This window comes from Sitophilus oryzae, unplaced genomic scaffold (genome assembly GCF_002938485.1).
Source record: "Sitophilus oryzae breed Bouriz unplaced genomic scaffold, Soryzae_2.0 scaffold_857_pilon_pilon, whole genome shotgun sequence".
Classification (NCBI taxonomy): Eukaryota; Metazoa; Arthropoda; class Insecta; order Coleoptera; family Curculionidae; genus Sitophilus; species Sitophilus oryzae.
The window spans coordinates 283523-299634 of record NW_022147480.1 but is presented as its reverse complement, the minus strand read 5'-3'; the positions used below and the strand labels follow the sequence as shown (position 1 = coordinate 299634).

The following is a 16112-nucleotide window of genomic DNA, read 5'->3' as shown; positions in this document are numbered from 1 at the left end:
ATGGGATGTTGAGAGACATCGGATTAAAAAAAATGTTGGTGTTTAAGCATTTTTTTTAATAAGGAATATCATTATTTATTAGAGTAGACTAGTTTAGAGTTTTGAGGTGGATATCGTTCTATTCAGCTGCAGTTTCATCTATTTTGTGGTCCTCTTCCGATTTCTAGGATACTTTCTCTCATTTTACTTCCCCTAGGAGATGACTCCACCAACGACCTTGTCGTTGGTGGGGAAGCTCCTGGTCAGGTGCTGGGGGGAATCCCCTCTAGCACTTGGGTTGGTCTAAGAAGCATCTCACTCATCGTCTTGTCCCTGACTGTAGTGTCGTGGCCAGGGAATTGCACCAAGACATATAACGATACCGGGCGGGGCTACGGACAGCCTCAACCTTGGGGCACCTGGGGGCACCCCATTGTATTTTACCCCTTACTTCTACATGCGGGGCTCTGTAGAAGTGGACCGACTGTCCCTAGCGACTCATAGGAACACTATGAGATCTGATAATAATAGTAATATAAACATCACCGGTGAAGCTGTGGGGAAACCCCCTAGCGACACTGGGAACAGTAACAATGAAAGTGCCAAGGGGCCAAACCCAAAGAGAACTAAGGAGAGGTGGCTGACACTTTTGCGTGAGACCATCCTCCGCATGAGGCATACAAGCTACCACCTCCTTCAAGGGTCGGGAGCCTACCTCCCACCTCTAAACCCAACAAGCGACACAAGCTACCGTTTCGTCTACCCGGCCTGGGTCGTAGCTCCTCGACTGTGAGGGACACGGGTCTCCGTAGGAAGTCCTGGGACTGTATGATGAGTTATAACTCAAGAAAGGGGGACACAATAGATCTCTAAGGTCGCAGAGATTAACCCCCCTCCCACTTATTCTAATTCTAATTCTATCCTTTTAAAAAATATCTAACAACTAGGAGACTGAAGCCTCCATATAGCTCTTTGTCAATGGTCTATTATTGCCTAATACAAAGAACCACACATTTGTCAGGCTGTCGCAATGACGTAAAATTTGTTCCATCGTTTCTTCTTCAGAGTGGCAAAATCTGCACATTTGCGAAAATGGAAAATCAGAGTCAAAAATTGAATTAAAAAAAAAATCGATTCTCACTATGTTCGATTTTTTAGCTTGCGATTTTTCTTGTATCGATTCGCGATTATTCGATCTAGATTGATCGAAAAAAATCGTTTCTTTTACAGAATCGCACATCCCTAGCATAGGGTATTTAATTTTTCTTTCCTCATATGAAACTTTTGTTCGGTAATTTGTAGATTAATCATGTGATACATGTGATCGAATTATAGAGGTAGTGTATTATAAAGTTGTATATTATAAAAAATAATATCACATTCTTTGATATCCTGGCATGTTCGATACAAACAATACAAAAGCAACAAAAAATAAACAAAATAGCATGCCAATTGTCTCTGCATGTATGCCGTCCTCGTTCCTCGTCCCAAAATAATATCTTCCTTTGGGTCTGGGCTCAACTGTCGAATTTTCAATAAGCTTTGGGACGAAGGATGTCCAAAATAAAAGGCCGTCGCGACCGATTTTCGCAAATAAGCCCATATGAATGCGTCTGGCGAACGAAACGCATTGACGAGCGGGGAAAATAGAAATGTCTGAGAGTCATTTAAATTATTGACCGTTAAGCTTCATTCAGAAACTAGAAGTTTGTTTTTTTAATTTCAATGTAAGTATTCAGAACATCAAAGTTAGTGGTAGTAATTGTCAATTAGTAGAAAAAGTTAACAAAGTTTTGTTACTGTCTTAAACTCTAGCCACTTTAACTTTAGCCACTAATTGTACTTCAAAATTTGCGAGTAATATCATTTTGGGCTTTGATTTTCATCCGTCATTAAAAATTGTGGTTAGAAATGAAAAATTTATTGTTTTATAGAAAATTATTATTAGGTTTTCTTTATGGATACAACTCACTCCTACAAGCTATTTAATTGTTGAAGATTTCTGGTCATATATTATATTCTATCTTAGTTGTCGTTTCCCCCATCATATATTACAACTCCACAACTCGTTGATTTGTTTTCGTATTGTACGTCATTCATTTTAAACGACAGAATCCCCAGAACATCGGGTAAATTTTTATAAATACATATAGGAAGAGTTATAAACTAAATAGTTTAACTACTTTAGTTTATAATCATCTGCTGATGATGCTAACATGGTTAGCAAAACGCGCGTCCAGTGTAAAAGTAAAAGTGTTTTGGTGTATTGTGGTGATTTAGTGTTTTTATTTTGCAATTTGTATGTTTATTAAGAAAAAGACAAGCGCCGAAATGAGTCATTTCTAGTCGGAAAGCAAACGACAGTGACGAAAGCCGCGTTTCCCAGTTCACCTTGATTACGTAACCGCGTCGCGTCATCGGGACGCTCGTCTAGACGCGATCGGCGTCCGCCAAATATCCGCACTTTCTACCGCTGTTGCGTCGCTGGTTCGTGCGATAGCCGCATTTTTTCCATTCGTTTTGAACTGGATCGGGTCGGCGGGTACCTATTGTCATTAATCGGGTCGAGGTCTATCAAAAAATGCGTTTTTACCGCTAGCTATTGACTACAATACATAACTGGTATACTCTGTTTTTTTTCTCAGGTAAGATTTCGACAGACGATGACAGAAGAAAAGCAGATGACGTCCCATACCAATCTATTTATTTTACTAAAAAAAGTTTCTAATAATTTTTAAGTTATCTATGGATGGGTTTAAATATAAATCCGTCATGCGTCGTGTCTTGTTGTTTTTAACCACTTTATTGGTTTATTTAAAATGACAGATCGTATTTCAATTTTATTGGTTTGACGGAACGATGAACGACAAACGGACGCCGATGCGTATGAACTCGCCTTTAGATTTTTGTCATTTTTGACGCTTGTCAAAGTCTTGCCAAATTATTGGTTATAATTTTGTGTCAACTTTTGTTAAATACCCTGCATTTTGAAAGATGATGCATTTTGATTCGTATTATTACGTGTGTTTTGTGTCTTTTGAAGTCAAGTGGAGGAAAAATCGAGTGAAAATTAACTGTAGGCCCAGAGCACAGTTTATGGTTAATACACGCTGCCCAGGCAGAAAGTCTTATACACCAATGAAGTTGCCATCGATAAAGTTTGTATACCATTTCGTCGTAGATAAGTGCATTTCGTATATAAGGATCAAACTAAACACATACTAAAAACTGGAGTAGCTGTAAAATATCGACATCACACGATAGGTAAATAATGGATTTTAGTACTGGTGCAGAAAAATAATGTCAAAAGGTACTGGTTTAAAAAAATTAAGATTAAAGGTAATTAATCCACCTTTAAGGTATAAAATTTGGTAGGTGTTATTATTAATAAAATAGTTGTTGTATTTACCTATGTTGTTTTATTTATACCTGTGGAATATTACAAATTTGTATTTGTACATAAGTTATATTGATAAATATAATCATAAATGCGGGTAGTTTCATAAAGCTTGAAAGTAAATAATAGTTATTTTTTATATTTTTTTGGTATGTAGTGCCTTGTTCTTGTTTGTTTTGTATTAACACATACCGTTTTTATTAAATAAAATAACTCGATTACATTTTTTCAGTTTTATACAATTTTGAAGTAATCACTTGTCATCTTGTCAATCAAATTTTAAATATATCCTGCTATGCGTTCCAGTTGTACCAACTTATTTCTTTTTAAAATAAAATAAACTACTTTGAAAATAAAATGACAGACACATCTATCACTGTCAAGGATCTTCTCGTTGGACAGACTATATGATGTGTCGAGATGTAACAGTCAATAATTTAAATTACTGGAGTCCCTCATTTTACGCGGCATATTTATACGAGTTTGTATTTTTGACACCACGCCTACCAGCGACATATTTTAAGCGACTTTAGTAATTCCATATTAGATAGGAATTCGAGAACAAATCAACTAGTTGTCGAATAGTAGCATACGATAAAAATTGGCTACAAATGGCTAGAAATTGCCCCAAACCTTGTTGCTTTGTATCGGAGAGATCAAATTAAAGAAATTTCTGATATAGGAAAGTCGTTGTTCGGAGTGGAATTTAATGATTTCTACTGGGAACTCAGTGGAGAAGAACTCAAAGAATTGGAGCTGAAGAAAGAAATGAGGATGTAACCCTAAATGACCGGAGTTAACACCGGAAATTCTACACAAATGCCTTACCATATGATCTTTGAAAATTAAACGAGAGGTCTTTGTGGCATTGGTATTATACATTAATTTGTGTGTGTGTTTTTTTAACTATAAATATAAATAAATAAAAAAATAAAATAAAAACCAAGTCCAAGATTGACAAAACTCTAACTTCGCTTCACATCACTGTTGTTAGCGGTATAAAGCAAAAGTATTTTGACATACATTGTACAAAGATGAAATCAACCAAGCAGTATTAAATTTTATTAAAAAATCACACAGAAAAAACGTGTAACGTATAAAAACCAGACACCTGTTAGAGTACCTACCAAAGGGTCCCTCCATTTAACAATTTCTTCACCCATCGTCCATCAATAAATGGCCGAGACGATATACGATTCCCCGTATTCTTTTTACGTCTGGCAGACGTCTGGTCCTCTTCGCCTTCGTACTGCTCCCGTACCAACGACATTGGTACGACCTTGGCCGCCGTACCGACGACGCGCTGCACCACAAAATAAAACCAGAATTTTATTTTGTCTGGTGGTGCCGGTGCAGAGGCCGTCCGAAATGCATTTACGGTCCCAGACTGCAGTATGCAAATATTGGACGGGTCTGGGGGCCTGGAGCAGACAAGTGCGGCAGGTACTCGACGCATACAGAGACAGAAAGAAGAGGTTCGGCGCGAGCACACGTGAGAGGTCGCTAGGGTCGTACTCAAACAAAATCATTTTTTTTTTTTTTTTTTTTTTTTTTTTTTTTTTTTTTTTTTTTTTTTTTTTTTTTTTTTTTTTTTTTTTTTTTTTTTTTTTTTTTTTTTTTTTTTTTTTTTTTTTTTTTTTTTTTTTTTTTTTTTTTTTTTTTTTTTTTTTTTTTTTTTTTTTTTTTTTTTTTTTTTTTTTTTTTTTTTTTTTTTTTTTTTTTTTTTTTTTTTTTTTTTTTTTTTTTTTTTTTTTTTTTTTTTTTTTTTTTTTTTTTTTTTTTTTTTTTTTTTTTTTTTTTTTTTTTTTTTTTTTTTTTTTTTTTTTTTTTTTTTTTTTTTTTTTTTTTTTTTTTTTTTTTTTTTTTTTTTTTTTTTTTCAAGTGCGGCAGGTACTCGACGCATACAGAGACAGAAAGAAGAGGTTCGGCGCGAGCACACGTGCAGAGGTCGCTAGGGTCGTACTAAACAAAATCACTGTCCTAGTGCTGGTTTTGTTTTTTATGCAATCTTCGATTTATGATACATACGTAAGCCCGGTCAAAGCTGACGTTTTTAACCATTTATTACGGCCGCAGCGTTAATACATGAGATATTTTTAAAATATTTTGCAAAGGTGCTGTTGGGGTCTAAATAATCATTTTAAGGCAATAAAAAAATTTTGATCGTTTTAAAGGAAGAAAATAAGTTGCATCAAAACACAATATACATGGTCTTATTTAACTAAAAATCTTGACTCAATCGTGGTTGTCATCTTTACCTTCTTGGTGTTGTTGCAGCCGTCCTGCTCGTCGCCCAGCCGTCGTCGCCCTCGGCCGCCCCTCCAGGACCGCCGCCTCGCGGCCACCGTCCCTCCGCCGCCTGGGCACCGCCACTGGTGGCGGCGCTGGCAGCGGCGGCGGCAGCGGGTTTCGCCCTGGTCCTGGCCTCGTGCCTGCTGCTCGGGCCGCCCTGTCCCCGCGGTGTGGCGGACGGGGAGGCGGAGGCCGCCGCCACTGTCTCCAGCGACGCCACTGTCGTCGTTCCCGTAAGTCGCAACATGATTTTTGTGTGTTTTTTGCCTGTGTTTTTGTGTGTTTTTTTGTTGATATTTGATGTTTTTTTATGGTTCGGAGAAATCTTCCAGTTTGTTGGTGAAGCTACTGGCAAAGTTGATTTTATTCTAACGTGTATAATTATTGGAACATTGGAACACGAATCCTAGAATCCTACAACAAATCCTGGAACACGTATCCTAACAAAATATGTTTTTGTTATACTAATAAGACTAATAGCTCTCTACCGTCAGTAGTACTACTGTTTCTAGGGTCTTTTCTGATTGAGATTAGACGATTTTATTCAAGTACTAAAAGAGCACCCATGTCTTCAAATGAAGATGTTATAGTGAAGATGAGTTATGAAAGTTCAAATGTTATTTAGGGTTTATTATATTATTTGCACTGCAGTTATTTTTAGTTGAAAACATTCTCAGAACTCAGAAGGTTCGAATAACAATTTTATAACATTTTTATTTTTGGTAAATACAATGAATGCATTTAAATGAAAAAAATACATAAAGACGGTATGGCCAGACGTTAAGGCGAATTTAAATAATGAAATGTATTTTTTAAAACCTTTTAGCACGGATTTGTCAGACTGTATGATAATGAAACTTTTGTTCGGTAATTTGTAGATTAATCATGTGATACATGTGATCGAATTATAGAGGTAGTGTATTATAAAGTTGTATATTATAAAAAATAATATCACATTCTTTGATATCCTGGCATGTTCGATACAAACAATACAAAAGCAACAAAAAATAAACAAAATTTCATGCGAATTTTCCCTGCATGTATGCTGTCCTCGTCCCAAAATAATATCTTCCTTTGGGTCTGGGCTCAACTGTCGAATTTTCAATAAGCTTTGGGACGAAGGGTGTCCAAAATAAAAGGTCGTCGCGACCGATTTTGGCAAATAAGCCCATATGAATGCGTCTGGCGAACGAAACGCATTGACGAGCGTAGAAAATAGAAATGTCTGAGAGTCATTTAAATTATTGACCGTTAAGCTTCATTCAGAAACTAGAAGTTTGTTTTTTTTAATTTCAATGTAAGTATTCAGAACATCAAAGTTAGTGGTAGTAATTGTCAATTAGTAGAAAAAGTTAACAAAGTTTTAACTTTAGCCACTATATGTACTTCAAAATTTGCGAGTAATATCATTTTGGCCTTTGATTTTTATCCGTCAATAAAAATTGTGGTTAGAAATGAAAAATTTATTGTTTTATGGAAAATTATTATTAGGTTTTCTTTATGGATACAACTCACTCCTAAGCTAGTTAATTGTTGACGATTTCTGGTCATATATTCTATCTTAGTTGCCGTTTCCCCCATCATATATTACAACTCCACAACTCGTTGATTTGTTTTCGTATTGTACGTCATTCATTTTAAACGACAGAATCCCCAGAACATCGGGTAAATTTTTATAAATACATATAGGAAGAGTTATATTCATGTGTACAGGGTGGCTCGAATTCGACGCTCATCATTGGGATTTCGGAAACCGTCAGAGATACAGGATCGGTTAAATGGAGGAAAAGTTACGCAATTTGATGCTCAATAAAATTCCGTATTGCATTTTGAAAAATTCCGAATACTTCCGAATATATTTGAAAAAAAAACGGAATTTTCAATTTTGTTTTCTATTGTTTCCTGGCTTTATTTGTTAAGATAACTTAAAATGAAAAACACATTTTCATGGCCATTTTTTCTGCTCTATAACTCTGTGAGGTTAAATATTGACTGGCGACCATCATCAACTTAATTTTTTTAAATACGGACCTGATTTTTTTTCCAATTTAATTAAATCCTTTCATCACTCTTAAAACACTATATATAGTCACTTTGATATTTGCCGACGTTTCGTACAGAAAATTCCATCACCAGCATATTTTATGCAAAAAAAATTAAAAATAAAAATGCAATACGGCATTTTATTGAGCATGAAATTGCGCAACTTTGCCTCCATTTAACCGATCCTGTATCTCTTACGGTTTTCGATATTCCAATGATGAGCGTTGAATTCGAGCCACCCTGTACAAACATAGAATAATCCAAAACATATCTACTGATAGCAGACATACAAATATCAGACATATGGGTCAGACCACTGTTGCTATTTAAGATGTTGCATTAAATATCCACCAAATCCCAAAATTAAAAAATTTGTATGTATTAAGAAAAAAACAAGCGCCGAAATGAGTCATTTCTAGTCGGAAAGCAAACGACAGTGACGAAAGCCGCGCTTCCCTGTTCACCTTGATTACGTAACCGCGTCGCGTCATCGCGACGCTCGTCTAGACGCGATCGGCGTCCGCCAAATATCCGCACTTTCTACCGCTGTTGCGTCGCTGGTTCGTGCGATAGCCGCATTTTTTCCATTCGTTTTGAACTGGATCGGGTCGGCGGGTACCTATTGTCATTAATCGGGTCGAGGTCTATCAAAAAATGCGTTTTTACCGCTAGCTATTGACTACAATACATAACTGGTATGATGTGTCGAGATGTAACAGTCAATAATTTAAATTACTGGAGTCCCTCATTTTACGCGGCATATTTATACGAGTTTGTATTTTTGACACCACGCCTACCAGCGACATATTTTAAGCGACTTTAGTAATTCCATATTAGATAGGAATTCGAGAACAAATCAACTAGTTGTCGAATAGTAGCATACGATAAAAATTGGCTACAAATGGCTAGAAATTGCCCCAAACCTAGTTGCTTTGTGTCAGAGAGATCAAATTAAAGAAATTTCTGATATAGGAAAGTCGTTGTTTGGAGTGGAATTTAATGATTTCTACTGGGAACTCAGTGGAGAAAAACTCAAAGAATTGGAGCTGAAGAAAGAAATGAAGATGTAACCCTAAATGATCGGAGTTAACACCGAAAATTCTACACAAATGCCTTACCATATGATCTTTGAAAATTAAACGAGAGGTCTTTGTGGCATTGGTATTATACATTAATTTGTGTGTGTGTGTGTTTTTTAACTATAAATATAAATAAATAAAAAATAAAATAAAAACCAACACCAAGATTGACAAAACTCTAACTTCGCTTCACATCACTGTTGTTTAGCGGTATAAAGCAAAAATAGTTTGACATACATTGTACAAAAATGAAATCAACCAAGCAGTATTAAATTTTATTAAAAAATCACACAGAAAAAACGTGTAACGTATAAAAACCAGACACCTGTTAGAGTACCTACCAAAGGGTCGCTCCATTTAACGATTTCTTCACCCATCGTCCATCAATAAATGGCCGAGACGATATACGATTCCCTGTATTCTTTTTACGTCTGGCAGACGTCTGGTCCTCTTCGCCTTCGTACTGCTCCCGTACTAACGACATTGGTACGACCTTGGCCGCCGTACCGACGACGCGCTGCACCACAAAATAAAACCAGAATTTTATTTTGTCTGGCGGTGCCGGTGCAGAGGCCGTCCGAAATGCATTTACGGTCCCAGACTGCAGTATGCAAATATTGGACGGGTCTGGGGGCCTGGAGCAGACAAGTGCGGCAGGTACTCGACGCATACAGAGACAGAAAGAAGAGGTTCGGCGCGAGCACACGTGCAGAGGTCGCTAGGGTCGTACTAAACAAAATCACTGTCCTAGTGCTGGTTTTGTTTTTTATGCAATCTTCGATTTATGATACATACGTAAGCGCGGTCAAAGCTGACGTTTTTAACCATTTATTACGGCCGCGGCGTTAATACATGAGATATTTTTAAAATATTTTGTAAAGGTGCTTTTGGGGTCTAAATAATCATTTTAAGGCAATAAAAAAATGTTGATCGTTTTAAAGGAAGAAAATAAGTTGCATCAAAGCACAATATACATGGTCTTATTTAACTAAAATCGTGACTCAATCGTGGTTGTCATCTTTACCTTCTTGGTGTTGTTGCAGCCGTCCTGCTCGTCGCCAAGCCGTCGTCGCCCTCGGCCGCCCCTCCAGGACCGCCGCCTCGCGGCCACCGTCCCTCCGCCGCCTGGGCACCGCCACTGGTGGCGGCGCTGGCAGCGGCGGCGGCAGCGGGTTTCGCCCTGGTCCTGGCCTCGTGCCTGCTGCTCAGGCCGCCCTGTCCCCGCGGTGTGGCGGACGGGGAGGCGGAGGCCGCCGCCACTGTCTCCAGCGACGCCACTGTCGTCGTTCCCGTAAGTCGCAACATGATTTTTGTGTGTTTTTTGCCTGTGTTTTTGTGTGTTTTTTTGTTGATATTTGATGTTTTTTTGTGGTTCGGAAAAATCTTCCAGTTTGTTGGTGAAGCTACTGGCGAAGTTGATTTAATTCTAACGTGTATAATTATTGGAACATTGGAACACGAATCCTACAACAAATCCTGGAACACGTATCCTAACAAAATATATTTTTGTTATACCAATAAGACTAATAGCTCTCTACCGTCAGTAGTACTACTGTTTCCAGAGTCTTTTCTGATTGAGATTAGACGATTTTATTCAAGTACTAAAAGAGCACCCATGTCTTCAAATGAAGATGTTATAGTGAAGATGACTTATGAAAGTTCGACTGTTATTTAGGGTTTATTATATTATTTGTACTGCAGTTATTTTTAGTTGAAAACATTCTCAGAAGGTTCGAATAACAATTTTATAACATTTTTATTTTTGGTAAATACAATGAATGCATTTAAATGAAAAAAATACATAAAGACGGTATGGCCAGACGTTAAGGCGAATTTAAATAATGAAATGTATTTTTTAAAACCTTTTAGCACGGATTTGTCAGACTGTATGATAATTTCGGCAAATATGCAGTGAATAAACCGCATTTTCGAAAAGTGTGAATTTTTGCAAATTATATTTCCAAAAATCGAAAAAGAAAAAGACATCTTGTTTTTATTTTTTCAAGCTTTTATTTGCACAATACATGAGCGTATTTTTATTTTAAATTGGTGAAAAAACAGAAAATTGACATGGAACTCTCCAAAAATGTCTTCTTAATCTTTTTTTCAATGCCAATATAGAGATATTTTTTTTATAGGAGATACGTGTATTTTTCAAGCTCGTGTCAAGAATTAATGCTTCAGTATTTATTATTTTATTTGGATTATCCTCAAATTTTAATTAGCACCAATAAAAATATTTCACCAATAATTTTTGGGTATGTTCAAATTTAGCGTGATCAAGCTGATTGGAGACGATGTAGACAGTGATTCATTAAAACGAAAAAGAAATAAAAAGCCCAAAAGATTACAAAACTTGACGAGACAATAATCGAACGCAATTGTTAGTCATATAATATCGATTATTTCATATACGTTATCGAGCACTGTGTCTATCTAAAACAAATTAGACCAAATATTCAGTCTGCAAATACTTACAATTAATCTTTATACAAATATAATAGACAGACGATATGATACACATACCTCTGTCTATAAGTTCGAAATTCGTAGGAAAAAAGCAAAGTTTGGGCAGGTGTCTGGACTAGAAATGAGAAAAAAAATCGAAATATCTAAATATCGATATAGATTCATTAGCTTTTTGTTCGTTTAAGGCCAAAAGAACCTTGAAAGAGGATGAATTAATGATTTAGGTTTTTTAACTACACTGCCAATCCGTTTTAGAATTATAAAAACATACCGAAATTTGCTATCCTGATTTTTTCTTAGATCGATATCGATGTTTTTTCTTACAATGCTCATTTCTAGTCTAAGTATTTTTGTGGATCAAATAAAAAATTCGTACTGACGTCATCGACGTCTATATTTGCACTTTTTGCAATAAAAAGTAAACGTCAATATATAAAAAAACGTCTAAAAATATCATCACATTAGTAATTCTGGTGATCATTATATGCACATATAAAACAATAGCTTTTAATTTTAATTGCACATTTTTTTTAATTTTATGAATAATTAATGAGAATATACAATATGAGACAGAATAAACAATAAAAAAAATGTTTATGGTAGTGAAATACCGTAACTCCGTCACTGGTTTTAACAATTCCAGAGTCTCAGGTACTGTCGAATATAATCAATATTTTTTTTAAAGTTTCAAAACCCTGTATTATTAAAAAAAAACGTTCTTGATTCTATGCTAAAATTATTTTATTGTTAAAATCAGTTTTAAATGCACAAATAAGTCGCAAATATACATCGAAGAAACTAGTGATTTCGCCACCAATCACTCTATATTATATGAGGCGTCAAGTTGCAAAACCCGCCTTATCAATTTTTAAAAAAAAATGCCTAATAACATAAATATATTAATAGTGGGCCAAGAAATCTACATAAACATAGTCCCAAACTGCAGTAAAAGTCGCCTATTCCTATAAAAAATCACTACAAATTACCAAATTGCCATTTCCAATTATGGTGTAGCCTCCCTCACATTCCTTTTTTTTTTCTTCACAATAAGGGGCCGTCCTCTGCCGGAAACACTGCGACCTGTGAGGTCTATTGTGTGTGTCTCCTTTCCATATCTGCACCCATTCTCCTATCCCTGTGCCCTGCACTAACTTATGGTCCTTGATAGGATGGGAGCATAGTTCCTCCGGTTCTGGCCTAGCTTTCCCAAATAAAATGTGTCGCTTGCGATCCAGAGCCTCGCAGTGACATATTATGTGCTCCGCTGTTTCAGGTTCTTTATCGCAGAGTCTGCAGCAAAGACTTCCTTGATACAGGTTGAGCTTGTTCAGGTAACACTTGACAGCCATATGTCCTGTCAAGAGGCCTGTTGTAATCCGCAATTTATTCCTGCTAAGCATTGTTCTTTTGCGGTTTTAGAGCTAGGTCCTTGGATAAAAGCCTTGCTGTGCCTGTGCCCCTGTCTGTTTCGCCAGTGGACATTCTGTTTTTCCTTGATCCAGAGTTTTAGTGCACTACGGGCCATACATTTTGGTATTCCCAGTACTGGCTCTGGACCAAGCTAAGATGCCGATGATCCTAGCCTAGCTAGCTCATCGGCTTTTTCGTTGCCTTGAATGCCGCTGTGGCCCGGCACCCAGAATAATTTAATTCTGTTCCTTCGAGCCAGAGCTTCCAGTTCACCTAGGCATTCCCAGACGAGTCTCGACGATACCTTTGGGCTCATAAGCGCCCCAAGTGCCGCCTGACTGTCTGAGCATATATTGATGAGCTTATCTGAATAAGCTCTTCTATTGTTTTCTCTCGCACATTGTAGAATGGCGAAGATTTCTGTCTGGAATACGGCTGAGTTTTTACCCAAGGAAAAGGATAAACTTACCCTTGGTGTTTCCCCAAATACTCCAGCTCCTGTCTCTTCAGCGATCTTTGACCCATCTATATAGCAGGTTAGTCCATCCTGAAGGAATGTTATATCTGTCCACATTCCTTGATCCATTTTGTTCACCTCGAATGGTTTGTGGTAGTGATAAAGAGGGGTCATTTGGTCCGATCTCATTTGGAGTAGAGGTCCTCCGATAGGATTTCCCATCTTTGAGTGTCCTGTTTCTGTCCTATTTCCCAGAGACAAGACACTTTGTTGTCGATAGAGTCCCATTCTTGCCTCCGCCTGGATCACTATGTGAAGAGGCGGAAGTTCCAGAAGCGCCTCCATTGATGCAGTGGGCGTTGATTTCATTGCCCCTGTTATGCTCAGACAAGCAAGTCTTTGCACCTTGCTGAGGCTGAGCATTGTTGTTTGTTGCATTACCTTAGGCCACCATACATTAGGTCACCACTCCAGTGTACAGCCATCTGTGGTCTGAGGCCCCAGATTTTTCCATGAAGGCGTCTGACTACCGCTAGTGTAGTCACCGCCCTCCTTGTGACATTTTCTAAATGTCGGTTCCAGGTCAGTTTGGTATCAACCGTGATTCCTAGATACTTGACCTCCCCCGAGAGAGGAATCTCATCACCGCAGAGTCTTAGAGGGCCTAGTCCCTTAAGTATTCTGCGCTTGGTGAAGGGGATTATTACGGTCTTTGTAGGACTAATCGTCTCTCCCGTGTCACCCATGATTCCACAATCTTCAAGGCCCTTTGCATTCGCGTACACTCACATACCTACTCCCTTTGTAGTTGGGCCCCATTGTTGTCTATTTTTGGCTATATGGGCCCAAGTTATCCCTGCTAATTTGCTAATATCATGGTCCCATCTCAGATTCGGTCTAGGTCTTCCTCTAGGTCTCTTAATTCCTCGTGGGAACCATGCTGTAATTTTTGTAGTCCATCTGTTGTCTATTCTTCTTGCCAGGTGTCCTGCCCATTGCTATTTGAGGGATTTGACTCTGTGGATGACTTCTATTACCTGGATCTTTTGTCGTATCCACTCTATCCTTTTACGGTCTCTCTTGATTATTCCCAGCACATTTCGTTTCATTGAGCGTTATGCGACCTGCAGTTTCCTTGTGATGTCCATTTTAAGTGTCCAGGTTTCGCAGGCATAGGTCATGACTGGTAGTACACATTGGTCGAATGTTTTCTTCTTTAGAGAGAGTGGCATTCTAGATTTAAATATGATTGAGTTTCTTCCATAAGTACTCCACGTTAACTTAATTCTTCTGTTGATTTCTGGTAGTAAATTATCCCACTATTATATCGATATTCTCTCTTAAAATGCTCCCTCCCTATCTCTGATTATGGCATCCTGTACATTTTTCCTAGACATGATTCCCGGAAATTTGATTTTAAACAAATATGTTTGTATTGAGTCTATCAACTTATTTAGTTGAAAATATTTTCGCTGCTCTACCAGGAAATCGACCATGAATGCAATAATAATCGATCTTGATCAAAGCGAAAAAAATACAAGAAATGTTTGTGTGCGTACACGGCAAATCGTTTAGTGTGGTCCGTTCGATAATGCAATTTTGATGTCAAGTCTTCATTAGAAGTGCGAACAAACAAAAACACATTCGCACAAACTATACAAACCCTGTAGCCCGATCACTTTACATTTTTCCAACCAAAAAAATACAGAGCCGGATTATTTGATTGTTTTAGGGGTCTTTTCTTGTCTGAATGTGTTTAATAAAAATTTAATATAGGTTTTGATTAGTTTGATGTGTTGTTTTATAGTGATCTATATTTGGGCACCTATTCCATATTTATAGCAATTTTATAGCAATTCCATATTTATATCAAGAAAGCGGCTATGAACAGTTTGGGTTTAAGAGTGGATTGGGAACACGAGGTGCCTTATTCTGTTTACAAGTGATGGCGCAGAAATGTACAGACCAACAAAAAACAATGTATGTGTGTTTCGTAGATTTCGAAAAAGCATTCGATAGAGTCAAACATACGAGACTTATCCAAATGTTGTATGAGTTGGGAGTTGACAGCAAAGATGTAACACTTCTGAAAAATATATATTGGCAACAAACAGCCTATATGAAAGTTGAAAATGACAATTCCAATCCAGTCAATATACAGAGAGAAGTAAAACAGGAATGTGTGCTGTCTCCTTCGTTATTTAATGTTTATTCTGAGGCGATTTTTCGGGAAGCTTTCTCTTCAACAGATTGCGGTATTAAAGTCAACGGCGAAGTCATTAACAACATTAGATTTGCCGATGACACAGTTCTTATTGCCGACTCGGATACTGGTCTCCAGAGTTTAGTGGAACGACTTGAAGGCTCCTGTAAGAAATACGGGATGAAGATCAATTCTTCTAAATCTAAAGTCATGGTATTTGGAAAGAACCATATTTATTAAAATAGAAGGCAATACCTTAGAACGGGTCTACAAGCTCAAATATTTGGGGTCCTGGATAGTTAAAACCTTGAACGACGTGGAAATAAAAACCAGAATAGGACAAGCGAGAAATGCATTTTTAAAAATGAAGAACGTCTTCCAGAACCCCAGATTGGACGTTGAGTTGAGAACTAGGCTCGTTAAGTGTTATGTTTGGTCAATCCTATTATACGGAGCCGAAACATGGACCCTGAACGTTCAAGACATGAATCGCCTCGAATCGTTCGAAACATGGATATATCGAAGAATGCTTAAAATTCCATGGACAGCCCATATCACAAATACCGAAGTCTACAACAGAAGAGGCAGAGAAACAGAATTGCTCAATATAATAAGAATAAGAAGAACATCATACTTAGGGCATATATTGAGAAATGAAAAATACCACGTCTTACAATTGATAGTTAAGGGTAAGATTGAAGGAAAGAGAGGTCTCGGCAAGAAGAAACTATCTTGGTTGAGAAACATCAGAAACTGGACTCACCTAACTTTTGAAGAACTCAT

General features: G+C 37.4%; 1 protein-coding gene across 2 annotated transcripts in view; it reads left to right on the top strand.

Moving 5' to 3' along the window:
- Nucleotides 1–16112, top strand: part of LOC115889863 — a 365125-nt gene that overhangs the window by 227764 nt on the left and 121249 nt on the right. For both annotated transcript variants that reach the window (XM_030909943.1, XM_030909942.1), the window contains exon 3: nt 9834–10081. In XM_030909943.1, the coding sequence (XP_030765803.1) occupies nt 9834–10081 (248 nt within the window). The remainder of the gene's footprint in view (nt 1–9833; nt 10082–16112) is intronic.